Source organism: Ailuropoda melanoleuca, chromosome 11 (genome assembly GCF_002007445.2).
Source record: "Ailuropoda melanoleuca isolate Jingjing chromosome 11, ASM200744v2, whole genome shotgun sequence".
Classification (NCBI taxonomy): domain Eukaryota; kingdom Metazoa; phylum Chordata; class Mammalia; order Carnivora; family Ursidae; genus Ailuropoda; species Ailuropoda melanoleuca.
The window spans coordinates 56,893,445-56,918,652 of record NC_048228.1 but is presented as its reverse complement, the minus strand read 5'-3'; the positions used below and the strand labels follow the sequence as shown (position 1 = coordinate 56,918,652).

Here is a 25,208-nt window from a genome sequence, read left to right as displayed (position 1 = left end):
ATTCTATTCTTTCATTCTATTTTTTATTTTTGTATATATATGTTTTTCTTTACAGTTTTAGGATGTAGTTTCTTCTAACGTACAGACTGAAATACACCCAGGATATAGTATATTGCTCTGTTCTGTTCACCCGTCTGTTTCTATTCCTTTTTTTTTTTTTTTTTGGTCTTTTAATTGTCATTTTTACAGTCACATTCTACTTCATTGTATCTAATTTTATTTTGTATATATGTGGTTTTCTTTCTTTACAATTTTGGGATCTAGTTTTCTAAAAAGCAGACCAAAATACACAAAGGATCCAGTTTACTGCTCTGTTCTGTTCACCTGTCTGATTATATTCTCCCCCCTCCCCTCCCCCCAGTTTGGGTCTCGTCTCATTTGTTTAGTGTATATTTCTCTGGGGATGCTGTTGCCATTTTAGTATTTTGATCTCTCATTCTTCTATTCTTCTCTGGACACGATGACAGGACTGAAAAACTCACCTCAAAAAAGAGAAGAAGAGGCAGTACTGACTGCCAGGGAACTAATTGGTATGGACATTAGTAAGATGTCAGAACTAAAGTACAGAAAAATGATTATAAAGATAGTAACTGGGCTTGAGAAAAGCATAGAAGACACTAGAGAATCCCTTTCTGGAGAAATAAAAGAACTAAAATCTAATCAAGTTGAAATAAAAAAGGCAATTAATGAGATACAAAAAAATGGAATGTCTAACTGCTAGGATAAATGAGGCAGAGAGAGAATTAATGCTATAGAAGATAACATGCTGGAGAATAAAGCTGAGAAAAAGAGAGATAAATAACTACCTGATCGTGAGGGGAGAATTTGAGAGATCAGTGATGCCATAAAGTGAAACAATATTAGGATAACTGGGATCTCAGAGGAAGAGGAAAGAGGGAGAGGGAGTCAGAAGGTATATTGGAGCAAATTATAGCAAAGAACTTCCCTAATCTGGGGAAAGAAACAGGCATTCAAGTCAAGGAGGCACAGAGAACCCCCCTCAAAATCAATAAAAATAGGTTAACACCTCAACATATAAAAATGAAACTTGCAAATCTCAGAGACAAAGAGAAAATCCTGAAAGCAGCTCAGGACAAAAGGTCCATAACCTACAAGGGTAGAAACATTAGACTTGCAGCAGACCTATCCACAGAGACCTGGCAGGTCAGAAAAGACTGGCATGATATATTCAGGGTGCTAAATGAGAAAAATATGGAGCCAAGAATACTTTATCCAGAAAGGCTGTCATTCAAAATAGAAGGAGAGATAAAAAGCTTCCAGAACAAACAGAAACTAAAGGAATTTGTGATCCCTAAACCAGCCCCACAAGTAATATTAAAGGGGATCCTTTAAGCAAAGGAGAGAGTCCAAAAGTAACATAGACAAGAAAAGAACAGAGACAATCTACAGAAACAGTGACATTACAGGTAATAAAATAGCACTATTTTCATATCCTTCAATAATTACTCTGAATGTAAATGGACTAACTGCCCTAATCAAAAGACAAAGGGTGTCAGATTGGATAAAAAAGCAAGACCCATCAATATGCTGTCAGCAAGAGACATATTTTAGACCTAAAGTCACCTCCAGATTTACAATAAGGGGGTGAAAAACCATTTAGCATGTTAATGGACATCCAAAGAAATCTGGGGTGGCATTCCTTATATCAGACAAATTAGATTTTAAACCAAAGAGTGTAATAAGAGATGAGGGAGGACACTGTATGGTAATTAAAGGGTCTATCCAACAAGAAAGTCTAACAATTGTAAATATTTATGCCCCTAACATGAGAGCAGCCAATTCGATAAACCAATTAATAACAAAATTAAAGAAACACATTGGTAATAGTACAATAATAGTATGGGACATAACACCCCACTCATTGCAGTGGACAGGTCATCTAAGCAGAAGATCAACAAGGAAACAAGGGCTTTGAATGACACACTGGACCAAATGGACCTCCTAGATATATACAGAGCATTTCATCCTACAGCAAGAGAATACATGTTTTTCTCAAGTGCACATGGAACATTCTCCAGAATAGATCACATACTGGGTCACAAATCAGGTCTCAACTGGTACCAAAAGATTGGGATCATTCCCTGCATATTTTCAGACCACAATGCTTTGAAACTGGAACTCAATCACAAGAGGAAATTTGGAAAGAACTCAAATACATGGAGTTTAAAGAACATTCTACTAACAAATGAAGGGATCAACCAGGAAATTAAAGAAGAATTAAAAAACTCATGGAAACAAATGAATATGAAAGTAAACTGTTCAAAACCTTTGGGATGCAGCAAAGACAGTCCTAAGAGGGAAGTATATAGCAATACAAGCCTTTCTTAAGAAACAAGAAAGATTACAAATATACAAGCTGACCTTATACCTAAAGGAACTGGAGAAAGGACAGCAAATAAAGCCTAAACTCAGGAGGAGAAAAGAATTAATAAAGATTAGAGCAGAAATCAATGAAATAGAAACCAAAACAACAGTAGAACAGATCAATGAAACTAGGAGCTTGTTCTTTGAAAGAATGAATAAGATTGATAAACCCCTAGCCTGATTTATCAAAAAGAAAAGATAAAGGACCCAAATAAATAAAATCATGAATGAAAGAGGAGAGATAGCAACCAACACCAAGGAAATACAAACAATTATAAGAACATATAATGAGCAATTATATGCCAACAAATTGGGCAATATGGAAGAAATGGATGCATTCCTAGAAATTTATGAAGTACCAAAACTGAAAGAGAAAGAAATAGAAAACCTGAACAGACCCATAATCAGCAAAGAAATTAAAGCAGTAATCAAAATTTCCAAACAAACAGAGTCCAGGGCTGGATGGCTTCCCAGGGGAATTCAACCAACCATTTAAAGAAGAACCTATTCTTCTGAAGCTGTGTCAAAAAATAGAAATGAAAGGAGAACTTTCCAACTCTTTTTATGAAGTCAGCATTACCTTGATCCCCAAACCTGACAAAGACCCCACCAGAAAGGAGAATTAGATACAAATATCCATGATGAACGTAGATGACAAAATTCTCACCAAGATACTAGCCAATAGGATCCAACAGTACATTAAAAGGATTATTCAACATGACCAAGTGGGATTTATTCCTGGGCCGCAAGGGTGGTTCAACATCCTCAAATCAAACAACGTGATACACTACATTAATAAAAGAAAGAACAAGAACCATATGATCCTCTAAATAGATGCAGAAAAAGCATTTGACAAAGTACAGCATCCTTTGATTAAAATTCTTCACAGTGTAGGAATAGAGGGAACACACCTCAATGTCATAAAGCCTTATACAAAAAGCCCACAGCAAATACCATTCTCAATGAGGAAAAACTGGGAGCTTTTCCCCTAAGGTCGGGAACACTGGAAAGGTGTCCATTCTTACCACTGTTGTTCAATATAGTACTAGAAGTCCTGGCCTCAGCAATCAGACAACAAAAAGAAATAAAATGTATCCGAATCATCAAAGAAGTTAAACTCTCACTCTTCACGGATGATGTGATACTTTTTATGGGGAAAACCTAAAAGACGCCACCCCAAAATTGCTAGAACTCATACAGGAATTCAGAAAAATGTCAGGATATAAAATCAATGTACAGAAATTGGTTGCATTTCTATACACTAACAATGAGACAGAAGAAAGAGAAACCAAGGAATTGATCCCATTTTCAATTACACCCAAAACCATAAGATACCTAGGAATAAAACTAATTAAAGAGGCAATTATAGTCAGAAAACTACAGAACACTCATGAAAGAAACTGAGGAAGACACAAAGAAATGGAAAAACAGTCCATGCTCATGGATTGGAAGAACAAGTATTGTTAAAATGTCTATGCCACCTAGAGCAATCTACACATTCAACACAAACCCTATCAAATGTGTGGATTGAACTGGAGGGTATTATGCTGAGCAAAATAAGTCAATCAGAGTAAGACAATTATCATATGGTTTCACTCATATGTGGAATGTCAGAAACAGCACATATAATCATAGGGGAAGGGAGGGAAAATGGAATGGAAAGAAATCAGAGAGGGAGACAAACTATGAGAGACTCTCAACTATAGGAAACAAACTGAGGGTTACTAGAGGGGGAGGTGTAAGTGATGTGATGAGCACTAGGTGTTATATGCAACTGATGAATTATTGAACTCTACATCTGAAACTAATGATGTACTATGTGTTGGCTAATTGAATTTAAATATAATAAAATAAAATAAAAATAAAATAATAAAAAATAAAAAATAGAATAATAATAAAATAATAAAAAATAAAAAATAAAAAAATAAAATAATAAAATAAGTTGAAACTAGAGCTACCCTACGACCCAGCAATTGCACTACTAAGTATATACCGCAAAGATAAAAATGTAGTGATCCAAAGGGGCACCTGCACCCCAATGTTTATAGCAGTAATGTCCACAATAGCCAAACTATGGAAAGATGTCAGATGTCCATCAACAGATGAATGGATAAAGAAGATGTGAGATTATATATATATATAACTCAGCCATCAAAAAAATGAAATCTTGGGGCGCCTGGGTGGCACAGCGGTTAAGCGTCTGCCTTCAGCTCAGGGCGTGATCCCGGCGTTGCGGGATCGAGCCCCACATCAGGCTCCTCCGCTGGGAGCCTGCTTCTTCCTCTCCCACTCCCCCTGTGTTCCCTCTCTCGCTGGCTGTCTCTATCTCTGTCGAATAAATAAATAAAATCTTTAAAAAAAAAATGAAATCTTGTCGTTTGCAATAACATGGATGGAACTAGAGGGTATTACGCTAAGCAAAGTAAGTCAATCAGAAAAAGACAATTATCATATGTTCTCACTCATATGTGGAATTTAAGAAACAAAACAGAGGATCATAGGGAAAGGGCAAAGTAAGTCAATCAGAAAAAGACAATTATCATATGTTCTCACTCATATGTGGAATTTAAGAAACAAAACAGAGGATCATAGGGAAAGGGAGAAGTAAGTCAATCAGAAAAAGACAATTATCATATGTTCTCACTCATATGTGGAATTTAAGAAACAAAACAGAGGATCATAGGGAAAGGGCAAAGTAAGTCAATCAGAAAAAGACAATTATCATATGTTCTCACTCATATGTGGAATTTAAGAAACAAAACAGAGGATCATAGGGAAAGGGAGGGAAAAATAAAATAAGATGAAACCAGAGAAGGAGATAAACCATAAGAGACTCTTATCATAGGAAACAAACTGAGGGTTGTGTGAGGGGAGGAGGTGGGGGGATGGGGTAACTGTATGATGAATATTAAGGAGGGTACAAGATGTACTGAGCACTGGGTATTATATAAGACTGAACTCTACCTCCGAAATTAATACTAGATTATATGTTAATTATTGAATTTAAACTAAAAAATAGTATGCTAAATTAACTAATTAATTAATTAAATGTAAGTAGAAAGATTTTTTAAAAAAGCAAACATGAACTATTGGGACTTCATCAAGATAAGAAGCTTTTGTACAATGAAGGAAATAATCAACAAAACTAAAAGGCAACCTATGGAATGGGAGAAGATATTTGCAAATAACATATCTGATAAAGGGTTAGTATCCAAAATCTATAAAGAAGTTACCAAACACAACACCAAAAAAACAAATAATCCAATCATGAAATGGGCAGAAGATATGAATAAAGATTTTTCCAAAGAAGACATACAATTGGTAACAGACAGACACATGAAATTATGCTCAGAATCATTCATCACCAGGGAAGTGCAAATCAAAACCACCTCATACCTATCAGAATGGCTAAAATGAACAACTCAGGAAACAACAGATGCTGGTGAGGATTTGGAGAAAGGGGACCCCTCTTACACTGTTGGTGGGAATGCAAACTGCTGCAGCCACTCTGGAAAACAGTATGGAGGTTCCTCAAAAATTTAAAAATACAACTACCCTATAATCTAGCAATTGTACTACTAGGCATTTACCCAAAGAATACAAAAACACTGATTTGAAGGGGCACATTCATCCTGATGTTTATAGAAGGATAATCAACTGTAGCTAAATTATGGAAAGAGCCCAAATGTCCATTGACTGATGACCGGATAAAGAAGAAATTGTATATATATACAATGAAATATTACTCACCCACAAAAAAGTGATATCTTTCTATTTGCAATGATGTGGATAGAGCTAGAGTATGATAGTAGGTGAAATAAGTAAGCCAGAGAAACAAATAATATATGATTTCACTCATATGTGGAATTTAAGAAACAAAACAGATGAACGCAGGGAAAGGAAGACAAAAAAAGAGGGAGGCAAACCATAAGAGACTATTAACAATAGAGAACAAACTGAGAATTGCTGGAGGGGAGGTGAGTGGGGGATATGGGCTAAATGGGTGATGAACATTAAGGAGGACACTTGGTGGGATGAGCACTGGGTATTATATGTAGGTGATGAAATCCCTAAATTCTACTCCTGAAACCAATATTACAGTATATGTTAACTAATTAAAATTAAAAAAAAAAAAACTTGAGAGAAAAAAAAGTTCTTTTGCTTGAAATATCCCTCCCCCAGATATCTATGTGTCTCATGCCTTGATTTCATTCAGGTGACCATCTGAAAATCATTTGAGAGAGGACTTCTGATTAATTTAAAATAGTCCATATCACTTTTTTTCCCTTTATTCTTCTTTGTTGTTTTTGTTGTACTCATCATTATTCAAATTATGATAAATATTTACTTATTTTTGTCTCTTCCATTAAAATATATTAACTTAATTCCAGATACATGGTAGCTATCAAGAAACCATCTGATGAATAAATGAACTTAACATTTAACTTAACATTTGCCTTCCTAAAAACAATTATTATTATTGCTGTATCAGTATTTTATCACACAAACCTCTATCAAGTGGAGTTACAAGTTTGTATTAAAGGTGTATTCAGTTGTTTTCATTATTTTTCAAATATACATACAGCTAAACAAGAGACGAAGCTGCATAGTGTAAATTTCTCAAGGGAAGAAGTCATGTCTCGTATTGATTTAATATAACATTCAATTTTTTTCTTGTTCACTGCAGTGAATCAGCATCTAAGGGAAACAAATGCCCTTCTAAATTCACCCAGACAGAGAGTTTCTAACTCTAAAAATTTTTTTGTTTTTTAATATTTATTATCATTATTTTATTATTATTTTTTTTAATTTTAATTTTTTTTTGAGGGGTGGGGAGCAGTAGGAGAAGGAAAGAGAGAATCTTAAGCAGGCTCCACACCCAGCACAGAGCCTGATGCAGGGCTCAATCTAATGACCTGAGCTGAAATCAAGAGTCAATTGCTTACTCAACTGAGCCACCCAGGGGCCTCTTTAACTCTAAAAATTTAACTGGAATCAGTTTATGGAGTATCTGCATCACAACCTTAAGTTGGTATTAGAAGGATCCCAAGGAGAAATAGTCATGACACATGGAACCCTATTCTTCACAGAGGGAATTTCCCATCATGCCTTTGTCCCCATTAATTTGTATTTAAATATTTAAAAATCTAGTGTAAAGGGTAGAAAAGAATAGTAATAAAACTGTTCCATCAATGAGCATTTTAATAAAATTTTTGTTATAAATAAATAGTTTTAGTTTCACTTGATGGAACTGCAGATGGAAATAGGTTAGTCACAGTTATATTAACATTGAGTATTCATTCCTTCAAAACCTGTTCAATAGACTTGTAATAACAAATTAATGTCATTTTGATCTTTTAGATATGCCTCCATTTCCTTATTAAAAACAGAGTTATAGCAGTGTAGTGAACAAATGTTCTGGTAGCTTCTGATATTTAAAAGAAATTATTTACTTGAAAATTAAATATTTAACAAACACACACACATTTGCATATTGACCAATAATCTAGCAAACAAGTTTTTAATACTAACAATGTCCCATTAGTGTTCATTCACCATTCTTCCTTTTTACTGAACAAATAGTAAGCTACTATGTGGTACAGGTCTAAGGATATGTCAGTAAGCAAAATAGATAGCCTCACCCTCATGACGCTTACCATGAATGTTCTAGTAAAATCAGACAAATAAATGAGTAAAAAACATATAGCATATCAGATGGCAATAATTCCTATGGGGGAAAAATAAAGCAACTTATGCATAATAGAGAACTAGGTTGCAGGAGTAAAACATTTAATAGAGTGGTTAAGGAGACTCTCACTGTGAAGCTGGCCTTTGAGCAAGACCTTATTAAAGTGAAGAAATAAGACATGCACATGGTAGGGAAAGCTTCTCTTAGGCAGAAGCAACATCTTGTGCAATGACTCTACATCAAGAATGTGCCTAGTGTTTTTAAGAAATAGCAAGTGGTAGACATAAAAAAAAACCCCAACTTTATCATTTTTAATTGCTTAAAAGACAATTGTATAAAGCAAAATTAGTAACAACATATTGTGAGCTTTATATGCTATGGGACTTAGAATATGAGAAAAAGTAAAACGTTTCCAGAAATAGCCCAAGGTATGGGAGAAAGAAACTGGAAGAATACAGCATAAACTTCTTACACCAGGTGAAATGGTATAATACTATTTGAAAACAAATTGTAATAATTTAAAGATGTATATTGTAAATAATAGAGAGGTAGTTAGAACTTTTCAGAAAGATTTATAACTAATAGTAAAGGGTATAGTAGAGATAAAGTGGAAAAAAATAAATAATTGACTAATCCAAAAGAAGGCAGAAAAGTGTAAAGGGGAAAAAGAACAGATGAAACAAGTACAAAACTATTCACAAAATGGTTAAATTTAAATACATTGTGGTGACACTGGAGGTTGTATGTAACTGATGAATCACTAAATTGTATGCCTGAAGCTAGCTAGTATTACACTATATGTTAACTAAATCAAATTTAAATAAAAACTTAAAGTACATACATACATACATATAACCATATCAGTAATGGCATTAAATGTAAATTATTTTAAAAACTCCAATTAAAAGGCAAAAATTATCAGATTGGTTATAGGAACAAGACCCAACTATATTCTGTCTACAAAAAAGCCTACTATATTATAAAGATATAAGAGTGAAAGTATAGAAAAATTATGTATTATACAAAACCAATAAAAAAAGGCTATAGTGACTATTAATATTTGACAAAATTGGACTACAAATTAAGGGAATTACTGAGAACGACAGATGATGAATAATAATAAAGGGGGTCATTTCACCAACATAGCAATGATATAATAATCCTAAATGTGTGTGTAACTAATCACAGAGCTTCCAAGTACATGAAACAGATAATATGATAATTCAGAGAAGAAATAGACAAATCCACATTGATAGTTTGAAACATCAACATTCCTTAGTAATTGATAGAACTGATAGACTAAAAATAAGGAAACAAAATATCTTAGGAACATTATTAACCATCTTGCTGCAGTTGACATTTTCAGAACACTCCACCCAACAACAACATAATATGTGTTGTTTTCCACTGCATATGGAACATTTACTAAGAAAAACCACAATCTGGTTCACACCTCAACAAATTAAAAATAAATTAAATCCTAACAGGAGAATTAACCTACAAATTGATAACAGGAAGATATCTGGAAAATCCCCCAAATATTGGAAAATCAAATAGCAACCTTCTAAGTGACTGACTTATAGATTAAAAAGAAGTCACAATTAGTAATATTTTGAATTGAAAGAAAAATTATCTACTGTATAAAAAGTTGTGGGATGCACCTAAGGCAATGCTTGAGAGAAAATTTTATAGTTTATTTATTTAAAATATTTTATTTTTTGTCAGAGAGAAAGAGCACACAAACAAGGGGAGCACAGGCAGAAGGAGAAGCAGGCTTCCCACTGAGCAAGGAGCCCAATGTGGGACTTGATCCCAGGCCTGGGATCATGACCTGAGCCAAAGATAGATGCTTAACTGACTGAGCCACCCAGGCATCCCAAAATTTTATGCTTTAAATTCTTTTTTTAGAAAATAAGAAGACAATAATCTGATCTTTACCTTAAGACACTAGGAAAACATAGAGCAAAGTAAACCAAGAAAAAGTAGAAGAAAGAAATAATAAAGATAAGGGCAAAAGCTAATGAAATTGAAAATAGAAAAACAGTAGAGAAATCAATAATCACCAAAAACTTTAAACAACCCAGATATCCATCAACTACTAAACGAATAAAGAAATCATGGTGTAGACATGCAACGTACTCCTCCTTAGCAATAAAAACCAATACCTTGCTATACATGCAACAAGGAGAAATCTCTCAATGGTTTTTTGATAGGTATAAAAAAATAAGAAAGAAATTAAATGCAAAAGACTAAATATTGTTTGAGTCCATCTATATGACATCTGAGAAAAGGCAAAATCTTAGGAACAAAAATCAGACCAGTGATCACCAGAAACTGGAGCAGGAATAGAAGATTGACTATCAATGAGCATAGATATTGTTTTAAGGTAATGGATATAGTCTATATTTTGATTGTATGCATTTGTCAAAACTCAAAGAACTGTACAACTAGAAGAATAAATTTACTGTAAAGGAAAATTAGGAAGAAAATTCTCATGAATATAAAAGGCAAATCAATCCTCTGGGGCATAATGTATAACTACAGAGACTGCACTCAAGGAAAGTGCTAATGGACACAGAGTAGGTCCAAAGAAAGGAAACTGAAATGATCAAGAGGCCCCTAGAATTGCCATTTGAGTTTAGAGTAGAAATACTACACTCTAATCTGGAAAGAGTAAGACTGAGCAGTGTCATTAACAAAAACTCATTGAACAAATCCCAAAAAAGAAAGAATTAAAAAGAGTGACCATCCTTTTAAAATAGAATTAAGCCAAATAGAAATTAGGACTTCTGAAAATAATAATTTATGAAACTCCTTCCAAGAGGTTGTGCTGATAGGAAACATGGTAGATAAAAAGAGAATTTGTACATGTTTATAAATATTGAAACCACAGGGGTGCCTGGATGGCACATTTAAGTGGTTGACCCTTGGTTTCAGCTCAGGTTGTGATCTCAGGGTCATGAGATCAAGCCCTGCTTCAGTCTCCGTGCTCGGCATGGGGTCTGCTTCAGATTCTCTCTCCTTCTTCCTCTGCTCCTCCCACTCATGCTCTCTCTCTCTCTAAAATGAATAATAAATCTTTAAAAATATATATATTGAGGGGCGCCTGGGTGGCACAGTGGTTGGGCATCTGCCTTCGGCTCAGGGCGTGATTCCGGCGTTATGGGATCGAGCCCCACATCAGGCTCCTCCGCTATGAGCCTGCCTCTTCCTCTCCCACTCCCCCTGCTTGTGTTCCCTCTCTCGCTGGCTGTCTCTATCTATGTTGAATAAATAAATAAAATCTTAAAAAAAATATAGATATATATAAACCATAAATGGCAACTAAAAAATGTTGTAGTGTATTTAATCTCTAGTGTTGGTAACAGGAAAGCAATGCAGATTATTACATGATCCATCATCTCCTGAGGTCGTCACTGGCAACACACTATTAGGCTGGATGGGCCCTTACAAGTGAAGTTCATGGCCTCGTGAACTTTCAACAAAAATGATTTAGTTAAATGTAAGAAAAGAAGAAGAACTCATTTTCTTCTGTAACAAATATCTTGGTGGGGTCCATGCATCTGTGACAAGTATTCTTGGAAAATCCTGTGTATATTTTGCTTGCTATTTTTTCATGTTAAGACTCTCGGTAAGCCTTAGTCCTTACTTAGTAAGATTACCCTCCTTAGTAAGATTATCACTGGGTGAAAGGTTCAGCAAGGCTTAGGCCATTCCATTTCCACATGTTAAATTATAATGGGTTGGGGGAGAAGAATCATAAAAAATACACTTCATTTAAATCTTGCCCTATGGCATAAGAACTTTACAGTGCTTATTACTTTGAAATGTCTGTTCTAAGAGAGTAGAGGAAACCTATCACTTTCTGAAAGGAAGAATAGAAGTTTGTAATTAGGAATCTTTATTTTTCAGTTATCTTGAGTATCAGAAGGTATGCTTTAAAGATCCCTTGAAGTTACTCTCAAGGGAAAAGTATTCACATCATTTTCACAGACTGAACAGTCCAATCTTTTCGTATTCTTCAGTTAACGTGGCAGTAGATAAAGGTGGTTTCTTGAAATTTTAAACAAGTATTTGTCATAATAAAAAGAGAAAGATCTCACCAATAAAGAAATTGGAGTACCTAATACAGGTAATATTCAATGATTATTTAATGTTTTCTTGAATAGAATGTTGGGCATCTTCACTGAAAATCTTTTCTGGTTCATGTTTGCTTCTTAGAGTTCTCAATCTTTAGTTCACTGAACTATAAAATGAACTACTAATTACCACTGATCCTTGGGCAAAATTTTCTTAAAGCACATCCCTACATTTATTTCACCCCCACATAATTAGTGTTAGCTAATCTTGATTGTTCCATTCCCCTGGCCAATGGTTGTTCAAGAGTGGACATGCCAATTCAGTTCTGGCCAATGGGGGAGGAAGGGGAAGGTTAATTAGGGGACTGCTAGGAAAGATTTCCTTTCTTTTAGAATGGGTCAAACTCAGGGGCACCTGGGTGACAGGTCATGATCCCAGGGTCCTGGGATTGAGCCCTGCGTCGGGCTCCTTGCTCAGCGGGGAGCCTGCTTCTCCCTCCCCCTCTGTTCCTCCTCTTGTTCATGCTCTCTCTCTCTCTCTCTCTCAAATAAATAAATAAAATCTTTAAAAAAATAAAATAAGTCAAACTAAGAAATGGCTCCTTTTCTTTTCCTCCAGATATTATGTGTCAATGTGATACATGGGACTGCTGCAGCCACCTGACAACTCTGAGAAAAGCCAACCTGGGGGCCAAGCTGATTCACCAAAACAGCATAGAATAGAGATAGAAAGAACCGGGCTCTCATGTTATGCAGTTGAGCTGCTATATCAAATAGGACTAAGACCAGTCCTACTTTTAGAAATACTCTTCTATTAAATAATTTTTCTTCTTGTGTAAGCCAGTTTGAGGTTGTGTTTTTAATTAATTGTAACTGAAAACACCTAAACTAATACACATTTAAAAATCTTAATTCCACAGCCTTAAGTATCTTCCAAAAATATGGAAAGGGTGTTTCGGGATTTTTTTTCCCCAAAGATTCAATTCAAGCCCTATTATAACTCTATTTTTGATAGCTCAGACATGGGCGTTCGTATGACATGCATACTAAATTATTTAAAGAAAGAATTCTATACTTAAATGTTGTCTATATTTTATGCAGTTTGGAAGCACCCATTACAAATGCTTGATATGCTAATTACAAATATTTCTAGCAATTCTTTGAAATCAGGTCTTCAGGATTTTCCTTGGTAAAGAATTTTAATATTTATATGTTCATTCAAAAAACAGCTATTGAAAATTTTTACTGATTGGGGATAGAATGGTTAACTAGACATATTCATAGAGTTTACAGTCCAGAGGGAAATGCAGACATTAAAAAATATTATAGGAATATGTATACAATTACCATAATGAAAACTGCTAAGGGAAATGCAAGGTGCTCTTCTATGCATATAACATGAAAAGTTTATCTAGTGTAGGGGATTAGGAAAGTTCCCCTGAGGACATTTAAACCAAGACCTGAAGGATTATCTAATTAGGTAGTTAGATGTGCTAATTAAACAGAGGAAGCAGCACATGTCCGGTGAGTTGAAGTTTGGCAAATTCAAATACTGTATAAGACCAGTGTAGATGAAACACAGTGAGCGTGAAAAAGAACAGCCTAAAGTCACTGCAAAAAGATAAACAAAATAATTCCACAAACATTTTTGTGTATGAGTATACAAAATTAGCTCTATAAATCTCAGCAATATTATATAAAGTTCATTAATGAATAACAAAAAATATACAAAGTTCACCACATTACTCTGAATATTTTTAAAATTTAGTCATTGTAAAAATAGGAGAAAAACAGTATTAACATGGATACCATAGACAAAAGGTATTCAAATTATAGAAATAGTGCCTGTGATCATTATATATAAACATCCGGGCATATTATTAGCATTCTTCTGTTCTTTCTACCTATATTTTATATTATTCTATTACGGTGTTCAGCCATTGATTACATGCTAATTTATTTTTTGCTTATGTGTGTAAAATTTTTCTCCAAAATTCTAAACTCCTAGAGGACAGAGGTTTCTCTTCTGCTTTTGTATTTCCAAAAGGCCCTTGCATGGCAGTTATTTACAAACTCTGGTGGACTTGAAAAATTTCAACTATGAATGAATCACAATGAACTCCAGGTTCACAACTTGCCAGTATTTCCTGAAGATAAAGAGAGCATAATTCAACATCTGACACACAATAATTAGGAACAATCATAATAACTTCCCAGAATCAAATCAAGGAACTCTGCTCTGAGGTTTTATTCTGTCCCTTGAGGCTGCAGAAATATAATAACACATGTCATCTAAAAATAAGGAGAACAACATGACTTTCCTGGTAAATTTTTGAACTTCAGATCAGGTAATAGGCAAGGCATTTACTTTTTCCTCAAGTATGACCCAGGAATTCTCTTTTAAAATATTGATATAAGAGAAATTGAAAAGAAAAATGCTAAATTACTGGAAAGGGCATATCACCTCCCCTTCTATATAACATGTCCAGCTGACTGGATCTATACTGGATCCATACCTTCCATGTCAACTCTCTTTTTTTGTTTTATGAAATAGCCTAACAGTCTCTCAATACATTTTCTTTTTAACTCAAGTCCATCTCTTTGAGCCAAAATAATTTTACTCATCCTCATCCAACACAGCATAATATGCTTCTTGAGATATCACATTCTGCTACTTATGACTGAGTTTGGGAGAATATCTTTTTTAAATTTTAATTTTTTTTTAAAGAAAGAGGGAAGGGAAGAGGGACAGAGGGAAAGGGAGAGAGAGAATCTTAAACAGGCTCCATTCCCTGAGCAGAGCCCCATGTGGGGCTCAATCTCACAACCTTGAGATTGTGGCCTGAGCCTAAAACAAGAGTCAGACACTCAGACAACTGAGCTACCCAGGCGCCCCTGAGGGGACATCTTAAGGGACAGAATTAAATGGTTTTAGTGACTGAAAAAATTCATAAACTGCTAAGTATACACTCTCCTGACAAATATTTTGTATACTTGTTGATGTAAAACATATTTGGTATGCTAATCTTAAAAAATCTTCAATATTTGTCTATTATTCAAAGACTAAATAGTTATACAGCGTGCTTAGTTACAATAAATTTGAACTTGCTATATATATAGCAAGTATATATATAGCAAGTTCAAATACATATATATCATCTATATCACAGATATGTGTATATATATATACACACACACACATACATGCACACTCATACCTCCATATATATATCACAGATACCAAACAGAATGTGCTATTACTATGAGTTTCTGGCAAAATAAATAATTAAATACATAAATATATATTTTTAAAATGCAGTTACTTTCAATAAGCAGCCAGTGTTCTTTACTTAGCTTCCTGTATGACTGACTGGTATAAAGGTTTGTATTTCAGTGGTATTTTGCAATCCAATTCATTGGGAGGAGGTATGATTAAGATATAATGTCCTAGATAAAGGAGATCAACAATGTTCTCATTTGCAATTAATATAATCTGCATATTAAATAAACAAAATTAACATGTCCCAGAATCTTTCTGTCACATTTCTGAAGGGCCATGTGTGAAAGAGGTAATGAGTAGGTTGGAGTGCTAGATTGGATACAGAGACGTTTAAGAGCTTCTCATTCTCATTTTCCCCTCAAATGCTCAGTTGCCTTATCACTGAGGAATTAACTAAAATATCATGCAACCCAAATGCTATTCCATTAGATTTATACTTTTTTCAAATAGCCATTTTTTATTTTTTGAAGGTCTGAGTATGCATTAAGTGTTCATTGATAATTAATTAATTGCTCTAATAAAATCATCTAATTCTCAGTAGTTTAAAGAAATACTATGTAGCTGTGGGATCACATAAAATCATTGGATTTCAACTTCTGAATTTTTTTCTTTTTTTTTAACTTCTGAATGTTCAAAGGAATCTTACAAACTGTGTATATAGTTTAAACAGTGTAAATTTTAAATTTGATCTGTGTCAGAATACCTAGGATTCCATCACTGAATTTCATAATCTGATTGATTCTACTTCTATTTTTATGAATGGATGAACAGACATTCACTCCCACATTTGCATGAACATCCATTAATCAACTTATTATAGTTTTATCTGGCTACAGATAAAACTCTGAAAAGGAATTACAGCCAAAGGGACACCTGGGTGGCTCAGTCGGTTAAGCATCTGCCTTCCACTCAGGTCATGATCCCAGTGTCCTGGGATCAAGTCCCACATCTGGCTCCTTGCTCAGCAGGGAGCCTGCTTCTCCCTCTGCCTGCTTCTCCCTCTGTGAGAATTCACAGTGCCTGGATACACAAACTCTGACTTGGATATGCCTCCCTGGATGGGACTAATTGAAAAGCAAAGGAGGAGTGCCCGGAACGCTGGGCCTCCTTTGAAGTTTCTTGGCTGAAAGTGGCCGGATTCTTACTACAGCTCAAGGTTCTCACCTAGGGAGTAAATGCTTAAATTTTGAAGAAAACCAGGCACCTGTGGTAGTCACGTACTTCACGGACTCCTTGCCGTCTTGCTTTGTGCTTGCACCTGGTGTATTGCTGACCCCAGTAAAAGTGAGAAAAAGCTTGCCTCCAGGCCTTTCGCCACCAGAGTGTCTGGTCCCCAGGCCTCTCCTTTCTCCTACTAAGGTGTCTGGAGTAGTCTTTTCATTACCGTCTCAGGGTTTGCTGGCCAAACCCGACATCCCTCCATCTGCTGCTCTCCTCCCACTTGTGCTCACTCTCTCTCTCTGACAAATAAATAAATAAAACCTTTAAAAAAAAAGGAATTACAGCCAGAAAAAAAGCTTATTTCATAGCTATGTGAATAATAATAGCCATATTTCATTAAGTATACTGCAGGATGTGAAATTCAGTTCCCAGGTATTTTCTCCTATGCAATTAAACAGGTAAATACTATAAATGCAACATTAGTATATGGATCAAAGAAAATGCAATTCTAGTAGGTAGATTCCATTCTAAATAATGTTTATTTCATTTAGTCTAATGAATAGGTATCACATAATCAAAGCAGATAATCCAATCCTAGGCACCTAGAACAACTCCTAGTACATTAGCCTTGCATCAAAGTACATTTTATTTAAAATTTATTAAATCATTTCCAGAAAGACAGTCATGAATATAGCACCCTTTATCCTCATTAGTTTAGAGATATGCACGTTGAGTGATCTCTGAGTTCTTGATCTACTTAAAAAAAATTTTTTTTGAGGGAATGTAGGTTGATCCTTGAACCTGAATTCCAGCTTACAAATATCACACATAGGGGTATGTCGCTTGGTTTATTCCAGTTGGGTACTAACCATACAGTCAGTTGGCTTTACTACGTTCCTTGAAAATAAACTGCAATTCTAACTGCCATGCAAATTTCCAACTAATGGAGAGCCCCGAGAGAGTCAGGACAAACCACACAATACAAATAGATCAACACAACACTACTAAAAAATTAATTCAAAAGCCAGAAGTTTGTGAAAAAAGCCATTCTCAGTTAATAAGCTGTATCCTTCCATGTTGCTACAGTTTCATTATAAGTAATGTTGAACATTTTTTAAAAACTGCTGTCAGCAAGAGAAAGATGACAGCTGACCAGTTAAATAAATAGCAATAAAGAGAAATGAACGGTTTTGCCAACTTAAAAGAAGTAGTAAATACTGGCTAAATTCTTGCTGCTCTTGTTGGGCCAAAGGGTAAAGAACACAGGAACAGTCCTAAACAAGAAATACTTGCCCCCAAAAAAGATAAATCATGGAACGTGAGGATTCTGTTTATGTTTTCCTCTAAAGAGGACAAATTTCTTTAGTTGACTACTGAAAATGCAAAAAGGTGAAGGTACTTGTCTCAACCATTTTTTCTGATAATATCTTAAGTACTCTATCACAATATCCCATGAGTTAATATGTTCTTAAAAGTGATATGAGGTATAAGCAATAGAAAAATAAATTCATCCTTCCTCTATCTTGCCAGTAGCAGAAATGTCAGCCAGTAGTGCTAAAGCAACTGAAGTTTGAGATTGGAAATGAAGGTATAATGAAGGGCTAGTAACCATCAAGGAGAAAGGTGATTATGGAAGGATGGATGATAAGAGGGAGAAGAAGGTGGGTAGTAGGGCCATAATGGGACAGGAAATGTCTCACTGACCTAGTAGAGAGGAGAGCTAAAATGATAACACGGACGTAGTTTCGAGGAGGTGTCTATGCTATTTTGTCCAATCCTGTCTTTAATAGGTCTCTACAACTCATTCATGTCTATACATATAACCAAAATCATGAATTCAGTGTGAAAGATGGGAGTAACATAACTGACCTAATTTTTTTTAAATTTTATTTATTTATTTGAGAGAGTGAGAGAGTGAGCAAGAGAAGAGCATGAGTGGAGGGAGAGACAGAGACAGAGGGAGAGGGAGAGGGAGAGGGAGAGGGAGAAGCACACTCCCAGCTGAGCAGGGAACCTGATGAGTGGCCTGATCCCAGGACCCTGGGATCATGACCAGAGCTGAAGGCAGACACCCAACTGACGGAGCCAACCAGGCACCCTTAACTGACCTGATTTTTAAACTACTTTTTAAAACTTTTATCAAGATGAAGCCATAGATTCTTACTTTGTATAACTTCTCTTATGATTTGACACTGCCACATTGTACTAAAGGCCTCATTCATCTTAGGTCCTTTTGCTTGTTTGGCTTTATTTGACTGATTATGAAAAAAAGTAGTGCAGAGCATATGCAAGAATCTGTCAATGGGTGTAAAGGGAGATACAAGAGTTAAGGCAATTGTTTGATACCTTATAGATCAAATGATTAACTGGATTTTTCCCCTTTTTGCTCACAGTAGTGTATAGACACACCCTACAATCTGTTTTGATCTGGATTTTTTTTTTTTCTATTTCAGGAGTTAATTCTTGCCAACTTGCTCCACCTTAAATCACTTTTTTGAGATGTGTGCTCAAGGTTGACATTCTTGTATCTAACCCAGTGTTTTTTAGATAGTATGAAGTATTTTTCAAATGTCTCAATAGTTTCTTTAAATCATGTAACTTTAAAGTTGCATATACATATATGTATATGATATATATATATATATGTAAAATAAGACCTGGAAGAGGTTTATTTGAACCATATGAAATTTCTGATACTCAGTCATTTTTAACCTATAAAAGGGGCAATTTCATATGGCTCCCATTAGTAGATCACACTACTGTATATTTTCTATAGTTATATTTTAAATGAATTTATTTTTATTTTATACACAATATCTAAGTTGTGGGCTCTTATCTTTACCCAAAGATAATGTTATATAAATTACTGAATGCTTCAAAGTAGCCTGTTTTCAAATATTAAGCAGTAGTAAACAATTAATTATAAAATCTTAAAAACTTTGCCAGGTAATTCAAAGACATTTAAATACATTTTACTACTGGCAACTACAAGGAATCAGTTAAAAATCAAAGTTCAGTCATATACACTAGTGGAAGAAAATATAATGTACAGAATCTACAACAGCAAATGCAAATATCTCTCATATGTCTTTTGAGTTGGCTTCTCAACTTGGAATTTCAAAAGTGAATATTCCTGAAATGATAAGGATTCAAATGCTTCATAAATAATGAAACCATATAATGAATATATAATTCAAGAGCATGAATAATTTCTTGCTATTTTCCCCTAAATATCCCTCCATTACCCTAACACATCTAACCCTACAGTACTCCAAAGACACAATATCCTATTTAGAGACTACTGCAAATAACTGGACACAGCAACACAGAAGCATTTTCCTGGTCAGGGTACTGGTTTCCATGTCTTCCTACACTTGTTGAATAGTGTTAGGAGGGTTAGGTCCTATTTAGATCTTCACAAGGCTTCTTTAAATATAGTGGGAAACTTTTTCAATATTTAATGTTTTCAAATGCATTTCACAAACTTAGCTTTCATTTATCTGCCGATAAAAGTAGGCTGTAGCACGTTATCATAAAAACCAAAAGTCTATTTTTTTTTTAAAAGCCAGCAGTTATCACTACCAGCATTATCACTGATTTAAGAAATTATTAAAAGAAATAAAGCTAAGTAGAAAAAATTTTGGGAAAAACTATAAAACCTTTACTTCATACTTATCACATTTTTAATTCATATCCGTTTGTTTTAGTTTTTTGTCATGTCTCCTCTGAATTATAAACATCATAAAAGTAGAAAATGTTTGCTATATTCATGTACATGTCTATGTGTATATTTGTTTACAAGCATGTGATATGTGTATATATGCACACATGATATAAACACAATAGATATCAAGCATATATATAATATGTATATATATACATATATATATTATGTGTGCATATAATGTGCTACTGGTATGCTATAAGTTGGAATAAAAAGCATTTGTTGAATTAATGAATAAATAAAACTTTAAAATCTAATCTACAGGCATTTATGTGATGCTTTCATCTCTTCTACAATAAATCCCCATCAGCACCATGGCATCAATTTACTTCGAATGAATTCTCTCCACTATTTAACTTTTTATTTACCTTCTGATTACTATCTCAAATTATCTCATAGGCCTTCTTGAATACATATATAATGAAAAGTAAACTCTGGGTTTTTGGGTGGCGTAGCCTGTTGGGCATCAGACTCTTGGTTTTGGCTCAGGTTGTGATCTCAGGGTCATGAGATCGAGCCCTGTGTTGGGCTCTGTGCTCAGCATGGAGTCTGCTTGAGATTCTCTCTGCCCCTCCTGCCACATGCACTCTCTTTCTCTTTCTCAAATAAATAAATAAATCTTTTTTTAAAAAAAAAAAGTAAATGTGAAATTTTCATTTACTCCAGCTTTTCTTCTTTTCTGTCTCTGTTCTTTGGCTTTAGGCATATGTTACCATAAGTCAACAGACAAATGCTGAAGGTCTACGTTGGGCCAGGCAATGTGTTTGGCACTGGGAATAGAGAGACCTGTCTAACTGTGGGCCATAATTGTAAACAAATAGTTAACCATACAGAGAAGTGCTAACAGATATATATATAATATTATGTGATTTTTTTTTAGAGACAGAGTGTGGGGGAGGGGCAGAGAGAGAGAATCTTAGCAGGCTCCACTCCCAGTGCCCAATGTGGGGCTTGATCTAACTACCCTGAGATCATGACCTGAGCTGAAATCAAGAGTCAGAGGCTTAAACAACTGAGCCACCCAGGCACCCCTATTTATGTGATTTTTTTTAACAGGATGGCTGTGCTTCAGGAATACTTAAGACATAAGATGTGAGGTAGGACAAAAATTTCACAGTAATTTTGATCAGAATCTTTAAGGAAGATATGGTGTCTCCATCAACTGTGAGAAGGAACATTGATTTTAGGCAGAAGAAACAACTTGTACATGGGCAGTCTCCCTGCCATTCCCTTCATTTATTTCTGCAACTGTACCAGAAAACAGTAGAACCACCAGACTGCTCTGGTCTACCCTAATGGTTCGCAATTGCAAATTTTATCATTTCTTCCTTGTGCTTAAATTTTTACTCAACTCTTTTAATAAAGTTCAGAAATTTTATTCTGATACAAAAGGCCCTTCATAGTTTGACTGATCACTCATTTCTTCTCATAATTTCCAACGTGTTTGCCAGTGAATGTTAAGTGTCATGACCTTTGCAAGGGCCAAGTTCTCTCAGCCCAGGATCCCTACTTCCTTCTCCTCCAACTAATTCCAAATAGCTTTTTTTAAAGACTAAACTCAATCATTATATGTTCAGAGAAGGCTTTATGAGAATGAGTGGGTATCCCCATAGCACTGTTTATACTTACATTTGTCAGATTGTGCCATCAGGGTGTGGCCTTCTGCCACTAAAGTTTCTATATTGCTGGTAACCATATCTCTTATTTCTGCCTCACTTGTGGAAGGCACCAGATATAGAGACTAGTGGGGGAAAAAATCTATACTCTGGGATCATTTAAATGGTCTCTAGAGCCCCAAGAAAGTTAATGTTCTGCATATTAACTAGCTATTAAGTCTTTAGAAATCACAGAATTCAAAAGGACTTTAAGGCTAATGCAGTGTTTTTAAAAATATTTTTGACCATGACCCACTGTAAGACATGTTCTACACTGTAGCATGGAACGCACATGTAATCATGTATCTAAAACAACAGTTCCACAATACGATACTTAGACTTACTAGTTATGATATAGTAAAAATATAACATAATCGGTATCAGATATTACTTCACAGTTATTTAATTTAACAAAGAAAAAAACAAAATGAATAATACCCAAATAAACCAAACAATAAATCAATAAAATATCTTCGTGCTTACCCACAAAAATGATTTCAAGTCCCACTACTGGTGACAATCCCTCCTCCATTTACCTTAGTGTAAACTCTCCACACTTTACATATAAAAGAAGTGAAGTCTTGGAGGTAAGTGACTTGTCCAGACAAATGAGTGCAAAGCTGGATCTAGAACACACCTAAACCTCATGCTAGTACTCTTTACACTACACCACAGCGAGAAGAACAGAACTTCTAAGAAGCTATGGCATCTAATTCATTCATTCCTTGAGACTGAGACTCTTTGCCCTTGAGCAAGATACCTTTACTAAGGAAGTCAATGAACTGCCTAACCTTTTTATCTCTATGGCACAATCCACTTTTTTGACAGAGGATCTGTGTTAAAAATAATACTGATCTAGAATCCAATTAGAAGAGATACTTTATTGTAAAGATACATAATTATAAACTCTGGATCAAAGCTGATGGGGTTTCAATATAGAAATTTCATGTGTCTGTAATGATACTTTTAGGGTGGGAAAGTGAGTGAATGGAGATGATACCAGAAGTTGGGAAGAGGAGAATCAGACTGATAGAAAAGACATATCACAGAATTCTGAGCACAATGAGAATGAGAGAACTTCAAGTTCTTTGCTAATTCTTTAAAACTGAAACTGTTAATATATCATAGTTATATGAAAGTTTGTTATATATATATAACAGTAATTTATATATATATATAACAGTTATATATAAAAGTAATTTTTCAGTCTGCACATTTTGTCTTACTCTGTCTTACTCTGTCTTAATATCTTGGTGAATTAGAAATAACACTTTCAGGGGTTCCTGGGTGGCTCAGTCAGTTAAACAGTTCTTGATTTTGGCTCAGGTCATGATCTCAGGGTCTTGAGATCAAGACCCGCATCAGGCTCTGCACTCATGGGGAATCTGCTTGAGATTCTTTCACACTGATCCCCTCCACTAGTGTTCTCTCCCTCTCTCTCTTTCTCTCTCTCTCAAATAAATATAAATAAATATAAATAAATAAATAAATAAATCTTTAAAAAGAAGAAATAACACTTTCTCATATTTAATAAGAACTACAACTCTCATGGGGTGCCTGGGTGGCACAGTTGGTTAAGTGTCTGACTCTTGATTTCAGCCGAGGTCATGATCTCGGGATCATGAGATTGAGCTCCATATCAGGCTCTGTGCTCAGTGGGGAGTCTGCTCGAGATTCTCTCTCTCCCTCTACCCCTGCTCCTCCCTAAAATAAATAAATAAATCTTAAAAAAAAGTACATCTCTCATATTTAATAAGAAGTACTGATATATGCTATATCATGCTGTCCTGAAAGAGCCTTTGGGGAGAAGCTCTATGCATGAAATAGATAGTCTCCTCAGGCTCATGCTATTATTTCAGAGTAATTTAGGAAGGGCAAGAATGCTCATTATCTAATAGTGCTGGAGCCTATAGGCTTAAAATATTATATTTCATTGAAGATGAAATCAAATGACTATACAATTATAATGATCACAGAAACATGATTAAGTCTGAAACATCAGTCAGCAGACCACATGGGAAACTGGTGTCCATAGAGAAGTCAAGAACCTCTTTGAGAAGCAAGGTTAGACTAAGAAGGTGTTTGAACGAAATCACTCATATCAGATATTAGTTATCAATTTCTGAGTCTGCAAAATGATAGCATGAAATTACCTAAATGTGTATAAATACACAAATTTATTTACCTTAAGTTCATTAATTGATCAGTTATTTTGGAGTTCAATTATGAAAAATGTCACATACACTGTAACATTTGTTAACTCAATAATTATTTAGATATTTAGATATGAATATTTTAATTTTCATCCCTCATTCATGATACATATAATCTCACTGCTACCATACTTTATATTATTTAGAATTAAAGATTGAAATTCCAATAAACTCTCCTTTTATATTTCAAGTTTTCCAAGAATATACTTTACAAAGCATTGTAAGACAAAAATTTATACCAAGCTATTGATTGTACCAAAGAAATTAAATAAATTATTATAAATTATTCTTTTGAAGCATAGGTTTTTCTAAATGTTTAAATATAATATAGGTAATATATTACTGCACATCATTTTTATTTCTGTTATTTAGAAAGAAAGGATCATATTGGCTCCTTTTGTTTAAAAAAATTATTGTATGTAGAAAGAGCAAGAAAATAAAACTTTAACCCAAAATATAGTAACACACATTAAAAAACAAAACAAAACAAAACCAAAAAACCCTTGTTTTAAAGCACTCTCCACCAGCTAACATTTGTCCTGGTTGTCTCAGGAGTCGTGAACCTCTGCCTCTATTGTTAACTCTGACTGAGAAAAGCTGAGTACTTACGCGTACATCACGGACCCAGGACTGGGACAGCTTCTATCCAGTCACCATCTGATTTCTATCAGCCAGGTCAGGGCTGGGAGGCTAGAAAATAATGAGAGTCACTGGCAACAAGAAAGAAAACAAGTCCAACAGGTTTAGTGACTGAGATCTGCTGTCCTGATATAGCTTGATAAGAACATGATCGATTTTGTCCCAGCCAGTTCAACACAGTGAAGTAATTATTAATAATTCATAGCACAGAGAGGCTCCAAGCAGTGGACGTCATACAACGTGCAACTGCTGATGATTCAGAAGACCACAGTTTTCCAGTTGGGGAGGTATGATCAGCATTGAGGTGTGTCCCCAGTTTGTTTAAAAAAAAAAAACAAAACACAACGCAACATTAGAGTACATCAATGGCACTTCCTTCTTCA

At 34.8% G+C, this 25,208-nt stretch overlaps 1 protein-coding gene across 1 annotated transcript in view; it reads right to left on the bottom strand.

The window, feature by feature from the left end:
• LOC100481638 (transmembrane protease serine 11F) overlaps nucleotides 1-24,979 on the bottom strand; it is a 78,492-nt gene extending 53,513 nt beyond the window's left edge. The window contains exon 1 of the mRNA XM_019792765.1: nucleotides 24,796-24,979. Within this exon, the coding sequence (XP_019648324.1) occupies nucleotides 24,796-24,803 (8 nt within the window). The 5' untranslated portion in view covers nucleotides 24,804-24,979. The remainder of the gene's footprint in view (nucleotides 1-24,795) is intronic.
• Nucleotides 24,980-25,208: the final 229 nt, after the last annotated feature.